The sequence below is a fragment of the Phycodurus eques genome, chromosome 2, assembly GCF_024500275.1.
Source record: "Phycodurus eques isolate BA_2022a chromosome 2, UOR_Pequ_1.1, whole genome shotgun sequence".
NCBI classification, from domain to species: domain Eukaryota; kingdom Metazoa; phylum Chordata; class Actinopteri; order Syngnathiformes; family Syngnathidae; genus Phycodurus; species Phycodurus eques.
This window is the reverse complement of record NC_084526.1, coordinates 33,072,682-33,088,278: the sequence shown is the minus strand read 5'-3', so window position 1 is coordinate 33,088,278 and position 15,597 is coordinate 33,072,682. Positions and strand designations below refer to the sequence as shown.

Here is a 15,597-nt window from a genome sequence, read left to right as displayed (position 1 = left end):
TCATGCCTACGGGCAATTTAGAGTCTCCAATTTATGCATGTTTTGGGGATGTGGGAGGAAACCGGAGTACCCGGAGAAAACCCACGCAGACACGGGGAGAACATGCAAACTCCACACAGGCGGGGCCCAGGATTGAACCCGGGTCCTCAGAACTGTGAGGCTGACGCTCTAACCAGTCGTCCACCGTGCCGCCCACCATAAATATAAAACAATGAAATTAAAAACTATGTATGGTGGTAACCTTGCGTGTCTTCCTGTGCCTCATGATAACGTCGTATTCTTGTAATCATTTTGTTAATCTTGAAATGTTTTTTTCATAATCCGAGAACCTCATGTAAATATGAAATGTAACCAATGTCTGCAGTTTTGATTCTTCGGTTTTTCGAAAGCCTAAAAAATATTTTAGGAAACTAGATGACTTATCGACAAGTTCAGTGTGTACCCCGCCTCTCGCCCGAAGATAACTGGGATAGGGTCCAGCACGCCCGCGACCCGTGTGACCATAAGTGGTACAGAAAATGGATGGATGGATAGATGACTTATTTATTTGCATAGCTCCCACCTCTTCACCATGAACTTGTTGCTGCCCATGATATGAACTCCCTTGATAAGAAACTGACTAACTTGCATTGCTTTAAAAATAGAAAAAAGAAAAAGAGAAAACATAAATAAATATTACAGCTGTATTGTAAATATCGGATCTAGGCAAAGGTGGGTAGTAAGTACATTTACACCATTACATTTATTCAAGTAACATTTTGGATAAATTGTACTTGTCAACGTAGTTTAAATTCAACATACTTTTTACTTTTACTTGAGTATTTATGTGAAGAAGAATCGATACTTTTACTCCGTTACAACGATTGACATGTTGTTCGCTACTTTTATTTGTCCATTATTGCATGCGCGATCTATTTTTAGACTTCATCATCGGCTTCCGCATCGTGCGCCGTTGCGCCAATCCAACGTGATCATTAATGTCATTTGACTCCAATTCACCAATCAGATGGCACGAGGCAGTCACACACAAACCCTTCGTGGGCAATCAAAGTGACTCATGTTGGAGGGGGGGGGGGGGGGGGGGGGGGGGCACGAGTGTTTACAGACTCTGGAAAACAGCAGCTTTGTTCTGCAGCTTAGTCTTAAATTATGACTGCCCAAATGTGGATATTTCAGCCCACTTCTAACTTGAGAAAACACCTTGCAGATATGTCTCTCTCTCTCTCTCTCTCTTTCTTTCTCTCTCTCTCTCCCCCTCTCCCTCTCTCTCTCACAGACACATCCACACGCGCGCACACACACACACACACACAACCAATAAATCTGTTCAGCAAACAGCTTCTTCATGAAGCAAATAATGTTTCTGGAGGGCCCAATGCATGTGCAATGCATTTTTTCACTGAGTACTTTCTTACTCCTACTCAAGTAAATATTTGGATGGCTACTTTTTACTTTTACATGAGTCATATTATTCTAAAGTAATCTTACTTGAGGACAATATTTGGCTCCTCTACCCACCTGTGTATCTCAGGAAGAACAATTTGTGTTTGTCTCTTGTTTCGTCAGTATACTCCTGTGCTCTGCTCAGAGATATCCTCCTACAAGGCAGGCTTTACATCTCTAGAAACTGGCTATGTTTCTATGCCAACCTCTTCGGCAAGGACATCAAGGTACTCTACAGCTGATACCTTCATTCATAAGATCACAAACTTGACTTTCAGTCTGAATATATTGAACTCAAGGTGGTTTTCATATTTCTACACACCGTAACCAGCTATGTGCTTTGTCTTTGATGCTATGCATTGTACCTTTTTTCTCATTCCTTGAAACTGAACCTCTCATGACTTCTGAGTGACAATAAGCTTCTTATTCAGCCTGCATTCCTTGCATTGTGACTTAAATAAGAATTTTATCTTGTCCAATACTCTTTCTTTCCCCTGCCTGCATTTGTTTTCACTTTCATCGTGCTGTGGTGTTTTTAGTATTTTAAACCATGTAGGTACCAAGAAGCAAAAATACTTTATATGCCTGTGTCCATCTCTTCCTTTCCACCTCCAGGTGGCCATCCCTGTTGTCTCTGTGCGGTTGGTGAAAAAGCATAAAACAGCGGGCTTGGTGCCCAATGGCTTGGCTATCACCACAGACACTGGCCAGAAGGTAAACACTCCCGTCTCAATCACGGGGAATTCAAATGCTTGTGCTGATTAGCGCAGCGTTTCCGGTGTTTTCCGAGGCGAGGTGTGATGGAAAGAACAGCGCTATTGATAGCAGCAGCCTGGAAGCGCGCTCAAGTGGAGGCTATTTTTCCAACACCACAGCAACCGAAACTCTCAGTATGCCACACAAAGCATGTTTGTATTTTCTCAAATCAGTGCCCTGATGCATCCAATTAAAAAGTAATAGGAAGATACCAGGAAGCTTCAAAAAGACCATCATGGAATATATTTATTTTGCAGATTTCCTGATTTGAAAGGACTAAAATGACTACAGTATGTTCTCTAAAGATTGGTGCTATAGAAGATCGATGGAAACATCTATACTGAGACAAAATATGATTAATGGGCTCCTCTCCTTGAGTCTAGGATCCTGTTCTTCATATTTAAGTAAAGCAATTGAACACATGCACACTCGGCAGCAACATACTAATGCATATTAGAAAGCTAAGGCTTCTGCGGCACTCATTGAGCCTGTGCGAATGAGGACTGAATTGGGATTTCAACAACAACAAAAAGACCATCTGTAGCAGGTAGAGCCAGCACGATGAAGTAGTAGTTAGACCACTTCACAAGCAAGAGGTTCTGGGTTCAAATCTCAGCTTGGACCTTTCTGTGAGCAGAGCTGCCAAATGTTACAAAATGTCCGTATTTTGTTACGGAGATCATCAGAGGTGTGGACTCGAGTCATGAATTTGATGACTTTAGACTCAACTTGACAATATGTTAAAAAGACTTGCAACATGACTTGGACTTGGAGCAGTAATAATTTTAAAGATTTGCTATTTTGACCGAAGCACTGAAAAACAAACACTTTGTCGCTTTTTCTTGCTGTAGCTACATATATGTGCAGTTTACTGTAATTACTACAGCGTATCACACAAAAATATGACGTGTCCATCACTGCTAATGCGGCATTATTTCTTAATTCTTTCACACACTACCTAAATAAAGTAAGTAATGGTTTCACGGGGAGAAAAAAAAACAGTACAACATAAATCAACAATGTGGCAGCTAAATAAGTAATACATTCCAAGAACCACTGTTAACATACACTGAAACGACAACGACATTTAACCTAACAATACGGACGTTAATTACTCCAACAAAAAAAACCCAAAGAAATAAAAAATCGATCAGCACACAGCTAGCATCTATTCGACATGAAACTACATTCATCTTTGTGTCCTTTTCTTTGCCTCTTTTTGTCGTAATATTTTACATCGTGGCGGCACGGTGGGCGACTGGTTAGAGCGTCTGCCTCACACTTCTGAGGAACCGGGATTCAATCCCCGGCCCCGCCTGTGTGGAGTTTGCATGTTCTCCCCGTGCCTGCGTGGGTCTTCTCCGGGCACTCCGGTTTCCTCCCACATCCCAAAAACATGCATGGTAGGTTATTTGAAGACTCTAAATTACCCGTAGGTGTGAATGTGAGTGTGAATGTTTGTTTGTTTATACGTGCCCTGCGATTGGCTGGCAACCAGTTCAGGGTGTACCCCGCCTCCCGCCCGATGATAGCTGGGATTGGCTCCAGCACTCCCGCGACCCTTGTGAGGAAAAGTGGAGCAGAAATGGATGGATGGATGGATTTTACATGGTGCCCCCTTGTGTTCCGACTGAGATACCACAGTTGGATAAAGAGAAAACCAATTTGTCGTTCATTATTAAGTGAAATGTGTCATTTTCTATTCATCATCGCTCTTTAACCCAGAAAATATGTTTATCCTGACACATGATTATTCCAATAGAATTGTCAGCAGAATACTTGATTAATAATTACAACACGACTGGATCCAAATTGTTATTTGTGACATGTCTGTTTAATGTCTCTTCAGAAATAAAGTGAGAAAAAGTAAGTCATAGTACACCATTTTCATGGAATAACTAAAAACCTACTATCGATCGGTTTTGAAGGGGCAATAAACTTCCCTTCTTGGCGATTGGCTTTGATGGTGCAAATGTTTCGATCAGCCCCCTAGTTCTATTATAAAGTTTGCACTTGTTTATCAAATTTGTTTTGATAAATAAATATGGATTTTAAAATATATTAAATATATAAATGCAATATATAATATCCATCTATCCATTTTCTACACCACTTATCGTCATTAGGGTCACGGGTCACGTATGCAGGAGCCTATCCCAGCTCTCTTTGGGCGAGAGGTGGGGTACACCCTGAACTGGTTGCCAGCCAATTTCGGGGCACATAGGAACAAACAACCATTCGCACCGACGCCAATTTAGAGTTTTCAATTAACCAACCATGCATTTTTTTTGGAATGTGGGTGGAACCTGGAGTACCCGTAGAAAAGCCACACAGGCATGGGGAGAACATGCAAACTCCACACAGGCGAGGCCGGATTTGAACCCGGATCCTCAGAACTGTGAGGCAGATGTGGTAAGCATGCCTCCAAATAATGTAATACATACACTGTACCTATTAATTAAATATAAATATTATATAAAAATATATTTGTATATTGTTAGTAAAATGACTCGAAATGATTCAAAACTCAAAGTGTAGGACTTGCCTGTCTCGACTTGTCTCTCTTACCTGGCAACTCCATCCTCATCATCCCTCCTCAGATATACTCACTATCTCTCCTCTGGATGTGTCCAAACCATCGAAGTCTGCTCTCTCTAACTTTGTCTCCAAAACATCGAACCTCGGCTGTCCCTCTGAAGAGCTCATTTCTAATTTTATCCAACCTGGTCACTCCGAGAGCGGACCTCAACATCTTCATTTCCGCCACCTCCAGCTCTGCTTCCTGTTGTCTCTTCAGTGCCACTGTCTCTAATCCGTACATCATGGCTGGCCTCACCACTGTTCTATAAACTTTGCCCTTCATCCTAGCAGAGACTCTTCTGTCACATAACACACCTGACACCTTCCTCCACCCGTTCCAACCTGCTTGGACCCGTTTCTTCACTTCCTGACCACACTCACCATTGCTCTGGACGGTTGACCCCAAGTATTTAAACTCCTCAACCCTTGCTATCTCTTCTCCCTGTAGCCTCACTCTTCACCCTCCACCTCTCTCATTCATGCATGTATTCTGTATTACTTCGGCTAACCTCCACCATTCTAACCGTTCCCCCACCTGCTTTCACTGCATATCACAATGTCGTCTTCGAACATCATGGTCCATGAGGATTCCAGTGTAACCTCATGTGTCAGTCTATCCATCACCACTGCAAACAGGAAGGGGCTCAGGGCTGATCCCTGATGCAGTCCCACCTCCACCTTAAATTCCTCTGTCACATCTACAGCACACCTCACCACTGCTCTGCTGCCCTCGTACCTGTCCTGTATTATTCTAACATACTTCTCTGCCACTCCAGACTTACGCATGCAGTACCACAGTTCCTCTCTGGGTACTCTGTCATAGGCTTTCTCTAAATCCACAAAGACACAATGTAGCTCCTTCTGACATTTTCTGTACTTTCCCATCAACATCCTCAAGGCAAATAATGTAGTCTGTGGTACTCTTTCTAGGCATGAAACCATACTGTTGCTCGCAAATACTCACTTCTGTCCTGAGTCTAGCCTCCACTACTCTTTCCAATAACTTCATTGTGAGGCTCATCAACTTTATTCCTCTATAGTTCCCACAGCTCTGCACATCACCCTTGGTCTTAAAAATGGGCACCAGCACACTTTTCCTCCATTGCTCAGGCATCTTCTCACGCGCTAGAATTCTATTGAACAAGCTGGTCAAAAACTCCACAGCCACCTCTCCTAGATGCTTCCATACCTCCACAGGAATGTCATCAGGACCAACTGCCTTTCCATTTTTCATCCTCTTTAATGCCTTTCTAACTTCCCCCTTACTAATCGTTGCCACTTCCTGGTCCACCACACTTGCCTCTTCTACTCTCCCTTCTCTCTCATTTTCCTCATTCATCAACTCCTCGAAGCATTCTTTCCATCTAGCGAGCACACTGCTGGCACCAGTCAGCATATTTCCATCTCTATCCTTAATCACCCTCACCTGCTGCACATCCTTCCCATCTCTATCCCTCTGTCTGGCCAACCTGTATAGATCCTTTTCTCCTTCTTTAGTGTGCAATGTGGCATACATGTCATCGTATGCCTCTTGTTTGGCCTTTGCCACCTCTACCTATGTCACATCTCAATGTATTCCTTTCGCCTCTCCACGGTCCTCTCAGTGTTCCACTTCTTCTTAGCTAACCTCTTTCCTTGTATGATTTCCTGTACTGTGAGGTTCCACCACCAAGTCCCCTTCTCTCCTTTCCTGCCAGAAGATACACCAAGTACTCTCCTGCCTGCCTCTCTGATCACCTTGGCTGCAGTGATCCAGTCTTCTGGAAGCTCCTCCTTCCACCGAGAGCCTCTCTTACCTCTTCCCGAAAAGCCACACAACACTCTTCCTTTCTCAGCTTCCACGACATGGTTCTCTGTTCTTCCTTTGTCCTCTTAATCGTCCTCCCCACCACCAGAGTCATCGTACACACCACCATCCTATGCTGTCTTGCCACACTCTCCCCTACCGCTACCTTACAGTTGGTAACCTCCTTCAGATTACATCGTCTGCACAAGATGTAATCCACATGCGTGCTTCTACCTCCGCTCTTGTAAATCACCCTATGTTCCTGCCACTTCTGGAATAAAGTGTTCACTACAGTCATTTGCATCCTTTTTGCAAAGTCTGTCCTTCCAAGTTCCTTTCCTGGATGCCGTACTTACCCATCACTTCTTCATCACCCCTGTTTCCTTCACCAACATGTCCATTACAATCTGCACAATCACGACTCTCTCTCCGTTAGCAGCTGTGTGTGGAGTTTGTGTGTTCTCCCTGTTTTCTTCGGGTACTCTGGCTTTCTCCCGCATTTGTGAAACATGAATGTTCGGTTCGTTGAGGACGGAAATTGTTCAATATGTTGGCGACCCGTCCAATGTGCACTCTGCCTCTCGCCCAAAGTCATCTGGGATCTGGTCCATGTCGATTCTCAGTCATCCAGGTCATGGTGATCCACAAATATTTGGCAAGTGGACTCTTCTTGTTGAAGACGTCTCACCTTGAATTCTCAACGCAAGAACCTTTTGGATTAACGATGAAACGTCTTTGATAACCATGAAGAGTCCAGTTGCCTCGATTCAACTTTTGTGGATCAAGTGGGCTCCAACCCACCCGCGATCCCGAATGAGAACAAGCACTAAAGAAAATATTTAATATTTAGATGGATGTGACATGTAGAAAACAGACACATTATCTAATAGATGCTGTAAATAAAATGATCTCTGATAAATAAAAAATGATCTCTGATAAATAAAATCTCTCTCACACATCATTCTCTCCACTCATATATGCCATTGCATACTGTATGTATTACACCTCAGAATATATATAATATAGTATTAATAAGTAGCACAAACAATCACAACTAAAACTTACTTAGAAAGCGGAAAGGTTGTTTCAGCATGAGTTAAGTGTTACAATGCTACATAATTCTGTCAAAATAGAATCCAGCACTGTTCTTTTCATTCTTTACAAGATGTTTCATTCTTGTGGCTCTGTAGTTGGTTTAGTGTTGTATGTGAACATGAAAGCATTATGTCCAAAAGTCTGATTAAGATTCACTTGCCACCACAGCAGTTCCGATATGAACAAACGATATTTTGGAAGGAGTTAAAGATTGGTCTTGCCGAGTGTTAAAGTATATGTGCATGACTCATTCTCTATAAAGATGTGTAATCACGTAGTCTGTGTCTGTGGGTTTATACAATATGCATCTTGAGATAGTGTCTTTGTACCTCACAGCTGTACTGTTCTGCCTTTAGTTTGTTTCACCTGCTCATTACTAAATTAGAACAATATTTTTAGGTAACAGAGGTTAGGAGGGATAATTCTATAATCCTGTCTCTGACCACTTATGGTTAATTGTTCCTAAAAACACAAATGAGATTGAAAATACAAAATCCTCTTTGTGCCTCAGATTAAATAGTTCTAATCTACAAGTGTTTCCTTCTCCTCTCCAGATGTTTTGTAGGTGTTTCTTTATACAACGGGGGCCAGTGCAGAGTACTGCTTTTGTTACCATGACAACAGAGTTAAACAGGGCAGAGTTAAAGCGTTGTCACAAAGTGTGAAGAAAGAAAGCAAAAAAAAAAAAAAAGCAAAAGTATTTTCACTCATGGAACCAGCGCTTCATCACCGAGCTGCCGAATTACACACCGCCAAACACAAATACCTTCACCGCTATGTTGACAACTTCGCCAAACATTTGAGTATGTACCAGTTCTTTAAATCTAACGCTGATAACACTATTAACTAATGCTAAGGTGTTCTAATATTGCAGCTCTGCTTACCTTTTGACTTTGACATGATAGTGCTTCCCTGTAGTCCAGTGGCTTGAAAATGATGGAACTTCACCCAGTCCACCTGTGAAGTCATAGCCGGTATTATGTAAAATTGCCACACTGTTACGTCACGATCCAGCAAAATTCAGAACAGCTCGCTTACAGACACACTTTTGGAAATAGGCGGGCTAACAAAAGACTTACTTGTTTGTTTAATTTCACAGTGGATCGGTGGACAGGCACTCCAGCGAGCCAACTAGTGAAAAGTCAGTTTTGCATAATATTTTTCTCCGGATACTCCGTTTTCCTGCCGCATTCCAAAAACGTGCGTGGTAGGTTAATTGACGACTCCTAATTGCCCGTAGGTGTGAATGTGAGTCTGAATGGTTGTTTGTCTAGATGTGCCCTGCGATTGGCTGGCGACCAGTTCAGAGTGTACCTCGCCTCTCGCCCAGAGTCTACTGGGATAGGCTCCAGTACGCCCGTGACCCGAGTGAGGATAAGCGGTACGGAAAATGGATGGATGGATCGATGTCCGGTCATAGTGGCAATACACGAAAATTGCAGATTAAAACCTTTGGATGCACCGTATGTTGCTTCTCACAGCATTCTATGATCCCTTTTGTATTTGCATTGTGTTTTTATTTTCTCAGTATGTATTTGTGTCACTTCTATCAAGAGACAGTGTGTACGATGTACTTCGTAGGATCTGCACACACTTACAGGTGTGTACACACGGTGCAGTGCATTGTATAAACAATGCTGTATGTCAGTCAAAGTATTGATTTCATGTTCCTCTGCAGGTCAATGGGAAGAGTCTGAGTTTAAAGCAGTACATGGAGGAGCCCACCTTATCACTGGTTAGTCACAGCAGCTTTAAAAAGATACATTAAGTTTACGTTGGGCGTTGACTTATCTGGAGGAGACCCGTTACCGGGGCGACCTCAGATCATGCTTTACAGGTCTACTATAATGGTGAACCAGCCGCGATACATCTCATGTTGTGGTAGCACTAGCGTCTGTGCTAAAGTTACCGTTACTGAGTTGTGTACGTACATGCAGTATTTGTACAAATCTGACTGCACTCTCAAACGATCAAGTACCAAAAACAAATCCATTAAAGCAACAGTTAAGAATAACTGTACGTGGGGCAGTCAAAACGGAGTGAGCACTATTTAACCTACTAACAGAATTTCTTTTCTGAAATGGTCACAGTTTGTGGTTTAAATACTTATTTGAAGGTTTACTTCAGTATAGGTTTTGTTTAAGCCTGTCCTCTTTCTGTCACCCATTGTGGAAATGAGGTCATTGTCGGACAGCTGTCAGAGGCAAAGAGCTGCGATTCAGTTTCTTGCTTTGGAAGGGGCACCGCCACTAAACATTTTCAAAACGTTGCAAAATGTGTCTGGGGAAGCTGCAATAGGTTACAGCGCTGTCAAAAAAGTGGGTGTCCAGGATCCAAGGCGAAGGACAAGAGCCTGCTTTGCGTGATCTCCATGACGAGCAAAGGAGCGGCAGACCATCATCCTCAATTAATCCCAAGAAGAGTGCTCGGGTCGAGGCACTGATCAGCGATCGTAGAGTCCCCATTGATGACTTAAACCTGACCTCTTACACATTTTGCAACCTTTTAAAAATGGTTCGTGGGGGTTCCTCTTTCGAAGCGACAAATTCAATCACAGCTCTCCACCTCTGATGGGCATACAACAATGATGTTATTTCCAAAATGGCTGAGCGCAAGAGACAAACACCTGACAAACAACAACAAAAACGTTTTCAATAAACCTTCAAACAAGTATTTAAACTCCATAACCATGAACATTTAAGAACAATTCAGTGTTTAGTAGGTTATATTAAACCATCATGTCTTGAAGGATGCGGCTAATTATATCCAAACCCCACACGCATATGTATAATAATGGTCTTTCAACTGGATTATAAATTACGATCTAGCAACAGATTTTTTTATGTATTTTCCTCTGCTCCAGGATGAATTCCCGACTCCTGACGAGTTCCCAGCGGTTGATGAATTTCCGTCAGTGTTAAAGTGGAGAAGGAAGCCCTCAGTGGTGTCTGTGTCCTCCTCCCTTCCAGACCTGCTGGGAAACTCAAGCAGCAGTCTGAGCGCTGTGAGCACACCCTTCAAGTCAGAGCAGCCTCTGGAAGGTCAGACACTGAGACAAAAACAATTTGTGTATAATGTAAACTGTATTGTCGCTGTCATTTGGATTATTTGTGCCTGCATGTAAGTCAAGGAGCAAAATACTCTATTGGATAGCAACGCGTCTCTTATGCAACAGCACATTAAGCTCCAAATGGAGTGTGAAGGGGGGTTTGTATTAAAAAGCTTGGAGCGGACGCAGATTAAATCCAGATAATCCCAAAGCGTATCCGCTGTCAGTGGAAAGTTTAGAAGCCTATAGGTTGACAGGTTTTATGTAATTGAAAGTACGCACTCACATAAGGTTGTTTTTTTTTAACTATTCACCATTATTTTGGCAGAATACAAGAGCTGTATGAACATTTTGCCCTTAAAAAGGTTATATCATTTTTTGACAGACACTATCAGAGAGGTACGGTGTTTATTTAACAGTATGTTAACAATATGTATTCAGAGATATACTGTACTTTAAAGGGGTGTAGAATTGCACTGCATCATGCAGAGAGCGGCTTCTGATATTGTAGTAAGGTGACTTGCTAGAATATTGTTCAAACCATCATGTAATCAACAACACGTAGTTCTGCTAGTTCTGGCAGCAATACACGGGGGAGCCCGCTATCCTGATTTCCGGGTTTGGTCACGTGACTTTCGCAATGCAAGCGCGAGGGCACTTGTGACGTTAACTTCACTTGACAGCAGACGGCGATGTTGCCCAACATGGCTACACCCTTGATTTTGGTGATTTTTTTAAAAATTTGTTTGAAAAATGTATTGAATTCTTATTCCACGAATGCCATATTCATCGGAATACCGTGTTTGGACGAGTGGGGGCTTATTCTTGCCCCCAAATCTTTTGCATTTCCTTCCCCTGTGCGTCAGTGTAATTGCTTATGGTACGTGTGTGTGTCACAGAGCGAGCCCTGCAGACAGACAGAGGCCTTGTATCAGAGCCAGTGGCAGAGTTGGGCCAGATGGAATACCAGCTGCTCAAGTTCTTTACCCTGCTGTGAGTGTGCAGCACATATACACACACCCTAACAACAGCTCCACACAGGATGCTAAATTTAACAGGATTATACAAGTAGTCATGGTGTCCTATCACGTGAGGATTGGCACATGTAAAAACCCACACGAAGCTTCCATGACTCCAGAATTGTATTCTTCTAGTCCATCCATCCATTTTCTCTCGCGCTTGTCCTCAGTAGGGTCTCAAGTGAACTTGAGCCTATCTCAGCTTACTTTGGGTGAGACTTTTGGACTGGTCGACGGTCAATCGCTGAGCATAAATAAAACATTCACTCTCGTATTCATGCCACTGGCAAAAATAAATAAATAAATAAATCACCCTTGTTCAAATTGGTAGACTGTTGCCCCCCAGTGTTCACTTTGGCATATCACATCATCCAAGAAACACTACAGAATTCTTCAAAACAACAATATACAAAAATCAAATAGATGAAATCAAATGAAATAAACTGGTGTGTTGTTTTGGCAGGATCATTCTTCTCATCCTGTCTTCGTGCTACCTGGCATTCCGTGTGTGCAGTCTGGAACAGCAGCTCTCCTTCCTCAGCAACCCACATTTGCCCCTCAGGGAGAGGTCACTATAATCAATCAAACTACTAATTTACTCCCTAAATACACATGCATACCTACTCTGTGTGAATCAATAGAAGAGGAGGAGAGTCAGACCCCCAAAGGCTCCATCAACCTGTCTTGCTTTCCCGCTGTCCAGGTAACCTCAGCCTGTTAGATGGACTTTTGGTTTGGCTGCTGGTCACGCTTCCCACACGCAGATCCAGGATCATCTCTGATTCTCCGATTATCATATGATGAAGCAACACTAACCGGTCCCCAGACATCTTAAGGACCATCCCTCCATGGGACTGGTGATCACTTTGAAACTATGCAAACAGACTCTGTATTTGTGTCCCGTAATGGCCCTGTGGCAAGTGAATGATCGTTCGAAACAGTGATTACTTGAAAAGACTTGAAAAACGCATTTCATTTGTGGCTTAGCCTACTTTACAGTGAACTAAACCAAATGACCTGTTGACGATCCTGACTTGCGCACTTTTTAAAAAAATATGTCCACATAATTTTCACATTATTTTTAGCTGTATCGATTATTTGTGCACAGTGAGATAGTGGTTAAAACATGTTCCTCACAGTTCTGAGGTTCAGGGATTCAAATCTTAATTCTGGCCTTCCTGTGTGGCGTTTGCATGTTCTCCCCATGCTTGAGTGGGTTTTCTCCGGGAACTTCAGCTTTCTCACACATTCTCTCAAAAACATGCATGTTAGGTTCATTGACGACTCCAAATTGTCCGTAGGTGTGAATGTGACTGTGAATGGTTGTTTGCCCGTACATGCTCTGTGAAAGGCTGGAGACCAGTCCAGAGTGTGTATACCCACCTCTTGCCCAAAGTCCATCACATGCAACCCCAATGAGGAAAAGCAGGACAAAAGGATGGATGGATGGATGGATGGATGGATGGGTAACCTGTAAGTTACAGGTTGTAACCCCAATGAGGTTACAGGCTGTAGCCCCAATGAGGAAAAGCAGGACGATGGATGGATAAGCCTTGAACATAGGTACTCAGTTGTCATGTTCAAAGGTATTTATCCGACAAAGGAGGCAAGGTTGCAACAGTTGACTGAATGAAACGATCATTTAACTGTAATATACTAAAGCAATAACACCTCCGTTAATAACAATGTGAATGAAATTATTAGGTAACAAATGTCTATTTATAGATGTATTGATCTGTTGAAAAGAGTGGTTTATTTTATACATTTCTAATGAAGTGCTCACTTATATTCTAATGACAAGTGTAAATGTCATCATGACTTTGTTGAAGGATATTCTATTGATTTTGCTGACTGGAGGTCATTTTTAGTTTAGCAATGAACTCCTTGTTGATTAAATTGGCGACAGAACCCACCAGGAATGTGTGTGTGTCTTTTCTATATTGGTTAATTTAAATACTAAAAACATTTATTCAATTAGATCATCATGAATAATTTGCCATAGCATAACACCAAAACTGGTTTGTATTTAATCTATACATTTGATATCAAAGAACATGTATCGCTATACTCAGAATCAGCTTGATAGGCCAAATATGTTACAAGATACACAAGGAATGTAGCTACAGTAGTTGGAGCTGGTTTAGGATGACAACAAACAGCAACCATAACAAAATGTACATTTAGGAGTATGGAGAGTCATTGTGCAATGAGTGTGGTGATGCTGATATAATGTCAATTCTGCAAGTGATGCAGTCCTCTCCAAATTTAAAGTGACTAGTAGTGCAATGATCTGGTACAGTGTTGATTGTGCAAATAGTGCAGAAAGTTCTCAAACACATAAGTGGGCAGTAGTAACAACAATATGCAAGGGTAGTGCAGCTTGATAAAACAATGTGTAAGAATACTGTAGAAGTGTCCCAACAGAGATGTGCAAAATTGGTAGCATGTTACAATGACATTGTAACTTAACTGTTTAAGAGGGCAGTAGCTGTCGGAATGTATGCTGGTTTTAGTTTACATTGTTCGATAGCGCCTACCTGAGGGAAGGAGCTGGAAGAGCTGGTGACCAAGATGTGGAGAGTCCAAGAGGATTTTGCATGCCTTTGTCTTGTCGTCCTGGCAACGTGTAAGTCCTCAAGGGTGGGTAGGGGGGGTACTGGCGATTTTTTCAGCAGTTTTGATTGTCCGATGCAGTTGGAGTTTGTCCTTTTTTTTGTAGCAGCACCAAACCAGACTGTGATGGATGAACACAGAACCGATTCAATGACTGCTATGTGGAACTGCCTCAACAGCTCCTGTGGCAGGCTGTGCTTCCTCAGAAGCCACAGGAAGTACATCCTCTGCTGGGCCTTTTTGAGGATGGAGTTGATGTTGGTCTCCCACTTCAAGTCCTGAGAGACTGTAATTCCCAGGAGGTCTCGACGGTTGACACAGGACAGTTGGAGAGCGTGAGGTGCAGCAGTGGCGAAGCATGTCTCCTGAGGTCAGCGATCATCTCTACAGTCTTGAGCGTGTTCAGCTCCAGGTCGTGCCGGCCGCACCAAAGCGCCAGCCGCTCCACTTCCTGTCAATATGTAGACTCGTCACCGTCTTCGATAAGGCCCATGACTTTATATATACTAAAATTACTATACTATCCATCCATCCATTTTCTGAGCCGCTTCTCCTCACTAGATCGGCTATCATCGGGCAGGAGGCGGGGTACACCCTGAACTGGTTGCCAGCCAATCGCAGGGCACATATAAACAAACAACCATTCGCACTCACATTCACACCTACTGGCAATTTAGAGTTGTCAATCAACCAACCACGCATGTTTTTGGGATGTGGGAGAAGACCCACACAGGCACGGGGAGAACATGCAAACGCCACACAGGGGGGGCCAGGGATTGAACCCCTGCCCTCAGAACTGTGAGACAGACGCTCTAACCACTCGTCCACCGTGCTGCCAAAATCACGATACTATATAATTTAAATGTATATTCGAAATGTATATTCCATGCTGCTTCTGGTTAGCACATCTGCCTCACAGTTCTTCGGACCTGGGTTCAAATCTGCCTGTGTAGAGTTTGCATGTTCTCCCCGTGCCTGCGTGGGTCTTCTCCTACATCCCAAAAACATGCATGGTAGGTTGATTGAAGACTCTAAATTGCCTGTGAGTGCGAATGGTTGTTTGTTTCTATGTGCCCTGCGATTGGCTGACGACCAGTTCAGGGTGTACCCTACCTCTCGCCCAGAGTCAGGTGGGATAGGTTCCAGCACGCCCGCAACCCTAATGAGGAGAAGCACTATGGAAAATGGATGGACAATTTACGGCTAACGAAAAGACAAAATTTACTATGCCATGAAATTAGAAGAAAAATCTAAAT

At 42.8% G+C, this 15,597-nt stretch overlaps 1 protein-coding gene across 6 annotated transcripts in view; it reads left to right on the top strand.

The window, feature by feature from the left end:
• gramd2aa (GRAM domain containing 2Aa) overlaps positions 1-13,643 on the top strand; it is a 34,890-nt gene extending 21,247 nt beyond the window's left edge. For 5 of the 6 annotated variants that reach the window (XM_061670384.1, XM_061670388.1, XM_061670389.1 and 2 more), the window contains 7 exons: positions 1,567-1,670; positions 2,059-2,157; positions 9,189-9,260; positions 9,339-9,395; positions 10,524-10,701; positions 11,609-11,702; positions 12,192-13,643. In XM_061670384.1, coding sequence (XP_061526368.1) covers positions 1,567-1,670; positions 2,059-2,157; positions 9,189-9,260; positions 9,339-9,395; positions 10,524-10,701; positions 11,609-11,702; positions 12,192-12,306 — 719 coding nt within the window. In that variant the 3' untranslated portion in view covers positions 12,307-13,643. The remainder of the gene's footprint in view (positions 1-1,566; positions 1,671-2,058; positions 2,158-9,188; positions 9,261-9,338; positions 9,396-10,523; positions 10,702-11,608; positions 11,703-12,191) is intronic. The other variant, XM_061670385.1, reaches the window with a different exon arrangement.
• The last annotated feature ends 1,954 nt before the right edge of the window (positions 13,644-15,597 follow it).